This window comes from Telmatherina bonti, assembly GCF_933228915.1.
Source record: "Telmatherina bonti genome assembly, chromosome: 9".
In the NCBI taxonomy this organism is placed as follows: Eukaryota; Metazoa; Chordata; class Actinopteri; order Atheriniformes; family Telmatherinidae; genus Telmatherina; species Telmatherina bonti.
The window spans coordinates 14,996,716-15,007,768 of record NC_136627.1 but is presented as its reverse complement, the minus strand read 5'-3'; the positions used below and the strand labels follow the sequence as shown (position 1 = coordinate 15,007,768).

General features: G+C 36.8%; 1 protein-coding gene across 1 annotated transcript; it reads left to right on the top strand.

The window, feature by feature from the left end:
* Positions 1 to 7,226: 7,226 nt before the first annotated feature.
* Positions 7,227 to 10,747, top strand: smtla (somatolactin alpha; the record flags this gene model as incomplete). Its single annotated transcript, XM_079245921.1, has 5 exons — positions 7,227 to 7,311; positions 7,464 to 7,654; positions 8,912 to 9,025; positions 10,284 to 10,463; positions 10,553 to 10,747. The coding sequence occupies 5 exons, from the start codon at positions 7,227 to 7,229 to the stop codon at positions 10,745 to 10,747; spliced, it is 765 nt and encodes a 254-aa protein (XP_079102047.1).
* Positions 10,748 to 11,053: the final 306 nt, after the last annotated feature.

Genomic DNA, 11,053 nt, shown 5'->3' with positions numbered 1-11,053 from the left:
ATGAAGCAATTGTGAGAGTTATGAACTGAAGACAAGGAAAAATCTCATACAAAAGGAGACAGTAATAGTCTATGTTACTGTAAAATGAATTATATGATGAACTGATAATGAGAACTTGCTTAAAACTGGAAGGAGTTGCATGGTGATGCGGTGGTTGCCTTCTTATTGTTACCCCACAGTAAGAAGGTTCTTCGTTTAAACAGTTGGGGTCCTTTTGTGTTGCATGTGTGTGTATTCTCTCAGAGGGACCTAATCCCTCCCAGCAGTCCAAAAGCATGCTCGTTGGGTCTGTTGGAGACTCAAAATCTTCCTTTGAGGATGCTGTGAGCATGGGTCAGTGACCCCATGATGAACTTGCAACATGTCCATGTCAGAAATACACCATTTGGGTGCACATGTTCACATGCATGTTTGAGGTTGGAATATTCTGAATCATCCTAAAGTGAATCTGTAACCTTCATTCAGAGCATGGTCCATTTTTGACTGAAAGGGGATTTTTACATATCTAAATGCATACATTGTCACTAAGAGCTGGTCATTTTCAGTCTTTCCTGATTGTTAATATTTCTAAAAGGTATGTTTGAGGCAAAAACACCAAAGGAACATATCTAATTTAGGTGAGTTGTAGCATCCCACTGCAGTGCTCCAGGTCTGAAGGATCCAATACAGTAACTGTAAACCAAGGCCAGGCAGGTTTATCTGTATAGCACATTTCATGAACAAGACAATTTAATACATAAAAACTTTAAAACCTTTAGAGCAAGTTGCAGGAAGCATTCAAAAACATACTTTTATAACAAATGAAATTAAGTAGGCTAAAAGCATTTTATGTTGCTGTGAGGAATTAACAGTTGTTTTGGCAAAAAATGTCAAGTACAAATAAAGTGTTTGACCTTGATTTAAAGCAGCTGAGAGTTTCAGGAGACTTGCAGTTTTCTGGGCGTTTGTTCCACATGCGAGGAGCATAAAAAAAGTCAATGCTGCCTCTCCATGTTTAGTTCTGACTCTGGGAACGGAAAGTATAGATTTAAGTCAGATGTGGTGTTAAAACCAGAACTTTACACTGAAAATGAAGAATTTTACCCGTCAGCAATGAACATACATCCAATTGAATAAAATGATCAGCTTCAGGGCTGGTCATCCATTGACCAGACCCAAATCAAAGTAAACATCTGTTGTATGACCAGAAAAGACCATCCATAGCAGATTCTCTCATGTAATTTCTGTGTGTGGGTAGTAAAATATTGCAAGTGAAGATGTGCAAAGCTTATAAAATCTTATCTTAAGTCTGACTGCCGTAATAAAACAAGACAGTGCCTTAGTAAACTATTTAATTGTGTAAATAATTATGAAATGAGATTACCAGAAGTTTACATTTATATATTTGTATGATTTGTTCATTCTTCTCTGTGATTTGTAGGTTTCATGTGGGCTGACGATGGTGCAGCATTCCATTAGAATAGCAAGGAAATCCAAACTATTGGCAGCAGAAATCAAACTAGACTAATCTGCTAATGACCTGTGAGACCGAGTAGGTTCCAATTACTTAAAAAAATCAATGCCTGATCTGAGTTGGGGTTAGGTTCACTTTATATTAGTTGATATTCATTAAAGTACTAATAAGACAGTTGGTCAAAGTTCTTAAGGGCAGATAACTAAAAGAGGTTTAATTTAATAATGCAATCTGCTCCTTGTAGAGAAATATAGATCATTATGTTACAGTTAAACCCTCTGACTGTTCAGAAAAGAAATGTCTACAACTAATTCAATAAAAATTAGAATATAGGAATCACTAATTAATGTAAATCACTAAACCAGCGGGATCTAAGCTTTAAAAAAAAAAAAAAAAAAAAAAAAAAAAAAACGACGAGAAAATTAAAACGCAGTTAAACATTGTTGATGAACACATTTATTTGGAAAATCTATGCAGGCATGAACCTCAAGCACATAGAATGTTATCACTCTATGATCACTCAGAGAGCAAAGACCACCACCAAGCCGAAGGGTCACTCACCTGAGGAAAAACTCTAAGAGGCCCACTGCACCCAGTTACCAACCCCATGCCAACACATCAAGCTAGTATCACAATCTATCCCTATCATCAGCATAGCTGCCACATTTCATTTGGAATCACTGACTCTGGGAACAGCCTCTGGCATCGACATGAAGCAAATGGTTATAATAGTTTTGAAGTTATTGAAGAAATTAGCATTTTCTCTAAAGGCAGCAGTCTGGGATGTGAGTGTATTTAACATCTACCATGGTGTCATGTGTGTGTGTGTGTGTGTGTGTGTGTATGTGTTAATTGATTCCAGGCATTATCTGTTGAGTTAGAAACTATAAAGGCAAAATTATCCATATCTCTCCATAATAAAGAATTCTTTCATTTAATCAAAATCTATCCAGTTCTGTTGCTAACAGACTGACAGGTAAATGCAGATTAAAACAATAAACAGACAAAAAACGTAAATAAACGAAAAGACAGAAAGTTGCTCATCATAGCATTTATCACAGCACTAAACTACCCCCCCCCCCCCCCCCCCCCCCCCCCCCCCTACAGGTTTGAGAACTTGGTTTACATTAATTTCTCAAGCCAGAAAATGTGACACAATGTGAACATGAATTGACTTTACTAATACACCATAAACTGTCTGCACTGAATGGAAAAAGGCTTAAAATTCACATAAATTATACCAAGACAGGCACAATCCACTTTCCATAATTGGTGAAAAAAATTATCAAGGCAAGCTTAACTGTATTTTTTAACACAACATTGTATGTAATTGTCTATACAATACATACTTCACCTTTATATTAGAATAAAATCACAACAGAAACTCCGGCAGCATTTTGGCCAAGTTCGATGGTGACCAAGAGGAATCCAAAATGTTATTCCAACAGACAGCAGTGTGATTGAAAAGGTTGTTTTTATCATTTTTAAGTTTCTACTCTTCTCGTTTTAACTCACTGCTGACAGAAAAATTACTGCATGGCTGTCTACATCCCACTTGCCCAATGGGGAACTTCACATAACCCCAAGCGCGGCACCTCCATGCTAGCTTCCTGCGCTGTTGTAATCTATTGTTGAAATTTCACCTGAAAATCTCAGTGTTCAGACAGTTTCAGACTGTCTCCCATCGTTCAAACTAATAATGTAAACAGTAACAAACCAGTTCCTGTAATTGTTTACCTTGCTTTGTTTCAAACGTTTTCTTTGTTTCCACTTGTTTTGACCTCCCAAGTGACAGAACCTTAACTGGGTGATTTCATGATCATTTAACATAATGGATAATATTATATTATTATATTTAAGTGTCTCTCTGTCACGTTATTTCTGCTTCCTGCACTAAAACATGCACTTCCAATGTTTACGTAATGTATTGCTGACTCTGCTGTTAAATTTTGTCATGTCTTTAATGATCTCAAATCGTGCTGAACCATGGCTCAGACCAAATGTTCATTAATAAGCATTACACTTCCATACTTCACTGATCGAAAAATCTACTTGACCAAATTGTCCAATTTTAAAACCAGAAACAAAAAATCAAATAAGTCTCACTGACTCAAGAATCACAACTGAGCTCTCAAAATGCTGTAAAAAAAAAAAAAAAAAAAGGATGGCTTTATATCCAAAGTAACATACCTTGGCCTTAAGATTCAAATGTTAATCTATAGAAAATCAAGAAAGGGTAAAAGACCAGGCTTTTTCACAACCTATAGAAACAACCATAACCTTCTAGTAAAACCAGAAACCAGAAGAAAATTGTTTATACTACTATTAATAGATTCTCTTCTTTTCAAGATTCTGATCCCGTGCTGTGAGAAAAATTTCTAATTCATTTGAAAAAGTGAAACATGAAAGAATCCATATCCAGCCTGACTCTTGCAGAATCTTTCACATGTTCTGCCTCTACTGCAGTTTTCACTTGAGAGTTTGCTCATGCACTCTCCTTCATGAAGGTCTAGATATTCCAATAGCGTGCACAAATAAGCGTTTCCCACAGTTGGTCCTATTAGCTTCAAAATTCTGCTGCTGCTCAGCCACTCCCACTGAAACCAGATACTTAGACCCTTCTATTCAAAATTTGTATTACAGTTATTTATGGATAGTGGCAGCATTCACTCTGGTTTTAGGGAAATTTAAAGTGATTGATTCATGACTTACTGGTCAATTTTGTTCTCATAGATTCAAGTGCTGAATCCTGATTATGGACTTGAAGATCCAGCTCTTCGTTTGTTATGCTTATTACTCTCACAGAGATTTTTAGTCACTGGTTAACTTGTATGTGGAGCCCAGTCAAGATTTTTCTTTTATTCTAGCCTAAGTTTAGTTGTTCAAATTAAACATGTTGTTTCGTCCATTTTTTTCCTCAGGAAAATCTCAAAACTTAGGTTATTGTTTTTCAACAACTTACAAAAAGCTCAGCATGTTTTTTCTTTGTTTGCCTTGATGACTGCAAAAACCTGTACTCTATCAGCGAAGGCTCTCTCCGCTGCCTCTGGCTGATTGAAAACGTTGAAACTAAATCCATTAACAGCACAGAGACAGACATGCACATCACCCATGTGCATGTCTGTCTGCACTTGTCTCCTTTTGTCCAATTTGTATTATTTCAGTCTTACTGCTATGGTGCAAAGCCTTTAATTACCTTGCCCCCCACATACAATTTTACTGACCTGATATGTGCCCTTCTGACCGATGGAAGATCTGCCAGTGTGTGTGCCCAGCTATTTTATTATTTGAGGCAAAGACGGATCAGATTTTTTTTCCCTTAGAGCCCTTGTCTGATACTCTTTGCCCACTGAATAATATGCTCATGCACATTTCATCCGCAGCTACCTTCAAATCCCTCCTCGAAACTCCTCTTTGTGAAAGCCTGTGGCGAAATCTGATTTATTTATCACACATTTAATTTTGGTGTTTTAGTGAACATCCATTCGACCAACTCACATCTTGTGAAGCATTTTGTAGCATTTTTTTATTAAATCAAAAGCTATGCAAATAATACTTTGGCCCGGGACTTATTACCCTGGTAACTAGGTCACTGAAAGAAACTCGCTTTTAAAGGCACAGCATGCCATTTTAACCAATAACTGAATGACAAATGACATATTGTAAAAGAATATCTCCAAATATTAAGTCCAGTTGGGTCTCACTAGAAGAAATTATAGTAGTCTGTGTCAATCTGTGGTTGTAGATTGTGAGATGATGTATGACAGAAACAGATACACACGAATATCAACATTTGTAAGCTATTTATTTAAATTATTGTAGTTATCTGAACATGTATTTGAAAAGTACTCAGAGATATTAAGCAGTTGTAAGGTGGATGGAAGCTGAAACAGGTGAAACTTTAGACTAGATGAGCACCGAACCAGAGCTTTGCCTGAAAATACCACAATGGCCAGTGGTTGGAACACACCCCACCTTTGTTTCTTTCCTTTCTTATGGACATTTGTGGCCAGGTAAACATCAGTAAAATTCCCAATGTGGACTAAAATCACTGATGGTTATTGGAGACATTGGACTTACAAATAAAAAGTAATAATTGTGCATTTTGTTATATATAAATTGCTATTTTTATAGTGGAAACCAATTTTCCTATTTCTGTAATAATATCAGGATGATAAGTATTTTACATGCAAGTACCTAATTAAAAACTTATAATTACTAATGAACCCCTGCCAGTCAGTGCAACAAGGGAAAACTTAATATTTGTAGCTAAAAAGAATTACCCAATATGTTGCTTTTTCAGTTTTACTTAAAGAAAACAAAAAATACCTTTGTTTGATCAAAATCCAAATCCCTCCTGCTTTCACTATGACTGAAGTCTTGTCAAATTATCATTAATATCATTATTTTTATTTAGCTTGTATCATTTTAGCTTTTTTTCCAATGTTTTAAAGTTTGTTTAAACAAAAAAAAAAAAACATGTTTTTATGGAGATGTGAGCTTAAGTACGAGAATCTTAAACGCCTCTCTGGAGATGGAATAAGTGGAGGAGTAAAAGAAAGGTGAGAAGACAAGGCAGACATTCATATGAAACAGTCTGACATACAGCATGTAAAAAGAAGCTGCAGTTTTCTTGAATAACAACCAGCTCGGTGACGTCGAGTTCAGTAACACTACACCCTTCAGCTGCTACATCTTGATCCGCTGTCTGTCTGAAGCTTCTCCTTAAACATACTTCACTGAGGAAATAAACATTTGAGCTCAAATGTCTTGAGTGTTTTCTCTTTCATGATGTTCTTCTTTTTAAGTTCTCATCGAGGGACATGGTTATATTTAGAGTCCTTTTTTTATTCTACTTGTTTGATTACGAGGTTACAGAACAATAAATCTTTCAGTCAAACGTGTAAAAAGATTTTGTGATTTACATCTATGGAAGGATTTATAATCATGTCAGACAACCTATCCCATGAATTCTTCAAATCTCACACACTCCTTGTACTTTATAGAAATCATTTAAAGAACAAATAATGTAAGCAGTGCAGCAAGTGTTCTGGGTAAAACAAGAGAACCCTGAAGAACCCTCAGATGGAGGATTTGTTCTAGCTGTGTATGTCTAGACTGGCACTGCTTCAGCCGGAGTCACTATATATACAATTTATTCTGTGACAGTTAAACCCAACCATTACAAGTTGAACACCATACTATCAAACACTCCTTTGCAGACTCATACTTTCAGAAATGGAATAGAATGAAAGTTTTGAGCTTTTTGTTAAATTATTTTCTACAAATTCCACTGATTGTTATAGATTAAACTCCCTTACATTCAGCCCTAAGTGTAGTTTTTTTTTTTTCCTGCAGTGCTGTGCTGTCTCTCCAGTTTCAGATTTTTCTAGCTATTTTTTTCACAAATTATCATAATCCACATCACATACATATCTGATCTAAAAGGAAGATTTTTTTTTCAGCTCCAAATTGAATCAGGCCGTCTTTATTCTCAAATCAAATCAGTCTTTTTTTATTCTAATATTGGCAAACTGTTTCTGGAAATCAAATAGCATGGAAATATTAAAATGCACTAGTTCCAATCTTTTTAGTTTGTTTCCCCATTTTAAAAAATAAAGAGAATAACTCTTAACTCTGAATAAAATATAAATATTTATTTAAGGTCAACATCTTCGTATAATGCATGACAAAAGAAATCTGTTGGTTTGGGAAGACCAGTATCACTTTACGGGAACCTACGTAAGGCCATAATGACTTTTTCCCTATATTCATGACTTCCTCAGGCTTTATAAAGTCATTAGCCTGGCAGGACAGCAGGAAAGTCTTGGAGAATACTAAGAGAATGCACGTAACAGGTAATATATTCCAAAAATTGATCAATTCCCTCTTTGATTTTGCTGATAAACCATATGAATGATGATGTAAATTGACGATCCTGTTGCAGTGGTTTGCATATGTTTGAATTTCAAAATTTAATCTTTGTTCTATATTTTTTATGCATCTTCAGTCATGCAGCAGGGTGTATGGGTTCTGTTGCTCTGGCCCTTTCTTCTTACTGCTAGCACTCCGTTAGACTGTAGAGAAGATCAGGCCAGCCTCGCTCACTGCCCTTCCATCTCCCAAGAGAAACTTTTAGACCGAGTCATCCACCATGCCGAGCTCATCTACCGTGTCTCCGAAGAATCCTGTTCTTTGTTTGTGAGTAACACAGATATCACCCCAAAATGTGCCTTTGAATACATGCACCGTTAAAACAAAAGCAGTTGACCTGTTCAGGAGTCCTGCCATATCTACATGCTCCAAAGGTGTAACAGTAGGAAGTGTTGTTGTTTATCCAAGTTGTAGCAGAGAATGTTATTCCATCCATTCCATCCATGTTATTGTATTCACTACGGACTGGAATAAGTGTAACACCGGAAGTGTGCGGGCGTAGGCGCGGACTTATGTAGCTTTTATGAGATGTCTAAAAAGTTCAATAAATCATATTACCCGTCGGGTAGGAAAGAGACATTCGGTGGTCTATATGTGTGAGAAGACTGTGAGAGCTTGGGTTGAGTTGTGTAGGTTCCAGCCTCAGGCGGAAAAAGTCCCTTCTCACACCGAGCCTCACATCATAAAAAGATTTTGCGTTTTTTTTTCCAGTGTGCCTACAAATGTAAGGGTCCAAATGGACTATGGTCTATGAATCAAATGACTATTCTGTCTCGTGAGAATATATTTTCTCTCTTTTTTTATGAATATAAAAAAAACTTTTTTTTTCCAAAACCATCTCACAGAATATAACAGATAGTACTGCATAATATATATAATACTAATCTGTTTTTCTTCCATGTCATTGCAAAAAAAAAAAACACATTTTCAAAGATGCACAACAATGCATGATCAAAACCACTTTTCTGTTAGCCTTTGTAGCGTTATGCATGACCAGATACACTCACTCTCTCCGTCAGACGCTCACCGTTATTTTCTTTTGATTCTGACATGATCATCATCTCACTGCTGAGCTTCAAAGTATTACACTATCGCTCTTCTGAGCCAAAGATGTTTTATTGAAGAAGCAAGCCCACTGCGAGGTAATATAAATGTGATAATGATACACTGCAACAGCGAAAGCACAGGTTTCTGTGGCCTGTTGAATCCTCTCTAGTTTGCAAGCTGCAAATCAGACTGGCATTTAAAAGGAAATGATACAGAGAACGTGCTGCTTGGTGATACCGATGATGAAGGCAAAAAAATGGGTTTCTGCTCTGTTTCCAGTTGCAACAATTTGCAAAGTGAAAAAATATTTTCAACAAAATTAAGAAATTCTGTGACGGATTTGAGCTGAATCCTACTTACATGAAAAGAAACAACAATAAAATTTTGCACCACTGCTGATGAGAATACACAATTATGAGTGTAATGAGTGAACTAACTTATATATTTCTCCTTCTTTCTACGGTGGATGGGCTGTAGGAGGAGATGTTCATTCCATTCCCGTTCAGGATCCAGAGTAACCAGGCCGGTTTTGCATGCATCACTAAAGCCTTACCAATCCCCAGCTCCAAAAATGAAATCCAACAAATTTCCGTAAGCACACGGTCGAAGATCACCTCTTGTTAATTCATTTCATTTCCAAGTCTGTGATCTTAATAAATTGTATGCATACATGCTCTTGATTTTGTTGTATTTTGAGTGTGATGCAAGTTTTGAGATACCATGCTAGTATTCAGTATGTTCATTTTGTATGAAGGGTTGCATCTCTGGATTTGAGTGGAGTTCATGATCTTTGTGCTGATGCATATTCAGCCTATATGTGAATGTGAAGGCTTTATAGTCATAAGTTTTGTGTGTATCTGGTATTGCTGCATGTTTATCCTCTCATCTGCTTTCCTCTCTTAGATACTGCCTATGATTCTTTTCAGCTTACTATGAGTTTTACATTGCAGTATGCAACAGCAAACATCAGCTTTGACTCTACAGTGTTATTGCAAAACAATGCTGCATTTCACAGTTTAACCGGTTTGTTGTGAAGCTTGTGATTTTTCACACTGGATTACCATAAACAGTACACATTTTCATGAGATACTTTACTTCCACTACATGGGAAAAAAAACAAGGTTCTGACTTCCATCCAGCAAACTGTGACCTCGTAGGACAAAGTTCAGCTTGGTCAGCAGGGTGAAAACTCCACTGCGTCATTTAGCAAAGGGTCTGTAAAAGGCGATTTGGCTGTTCTGTGATAGCTCCTCATTAAGCTAACAAAGTCTGTAGAAAAATATCTTAAGAGAAATCATTTCAACAATACTGGTAATGTGGATTAAAAGTTACATCCTAACACAGTGGTAACTGTGATCTTTGAAAATGCACATGCTGCAAGGTTATTCTCTGTCTGTTTCCCTCTGCCCTTTCTGTTGGAATATTGGCTGCTCTGCAATTTAATGGCTATTTGTAAAGCAGCCATCAGTACTTACTGGAAGTTCTGCTCTACTGTGGGGAACCCAGGGAGGCTCAAACTGCGTTACTCCTGGCATTTAAACCTAATTTTCTTGCTGAATGTTTTATTGCTGCCTGATCAAAGTCATGCTGCAATCATTATTCTTACAGAGCTTTTTTTTTAAAGGCAGCGATTTATTAGTCAGTCTGGCCAGAACTTTTTTTAGTTATGTGCTGTACTTATTATATATTATGTATCAAAAGATAAGAAAACAAAATTAAAAAAACTCAAGATAAACTGGTATTATGTTGATATATATGTTTGTGGATACTACAACAATATTTTTGTATTGATATTATTGTGAACATAACATAATAATGCCTGTTTTATATCCATATATGTGCCCTACAGGACAAATGGCTGCTCCACTCAGTGCTGATGCTGGTCCAGTCCTGGATTGAGCCTTTGGTGTACCTGCAGATGACGTTGGATCAGTATGATCATGCTCCCGACATGCTCCTCAACAAGACTAAATGGGTGTCAGAGAAACTTATAAGTCTGGAGCAAGGAGTGGTGGTCCTCATCATGAAGGTGCGTCAAATCATATTTCATGCTGCGAGGTCAGAGAACTAACACTTGTGCTTCTACTGAAGTGTGTTTTGTTTTTGAAACCTGTGCAGATGTTGGATGAGGGGACGCTGACTACAGCCAACACAGAGCAAGGCGTCTTCCAGTATGATGCACAGCCTGAGATGCTCGATTCTGTTATGAGGGACTACACCCTACTCAGCTGCTTCAAGAAAGACGCCCATAAGATGGAAACTTTCCTCAAACTACTTAAGTGTCGTCAAACTGACAAATATAACTGTGCATAAAACATAAACTGCAGTTTATAAATATTGTAGTGTTTAGCTTTAAATATATTTCTGGGGTTGATAGTGTGTGCTTAGATATGACCATGCCTTGGGCACTTCAGCCTTGTTTGTAATGCAGTACATTTCTTATTGATTATTTTGGTACACTTTCACACAAAGCTAGGTGTAATGCTGTGCCATTACTTTCCTGTACTGCATTTTAGATTCTTTTTTTTTCTATCTTAGTTGTTATTTTAACCAGGAAGAGGCAACAGAAGGCAAACTCCCAAAAGATTATTTGCGAGTCAAACTGGCAAAAAAAAAAAA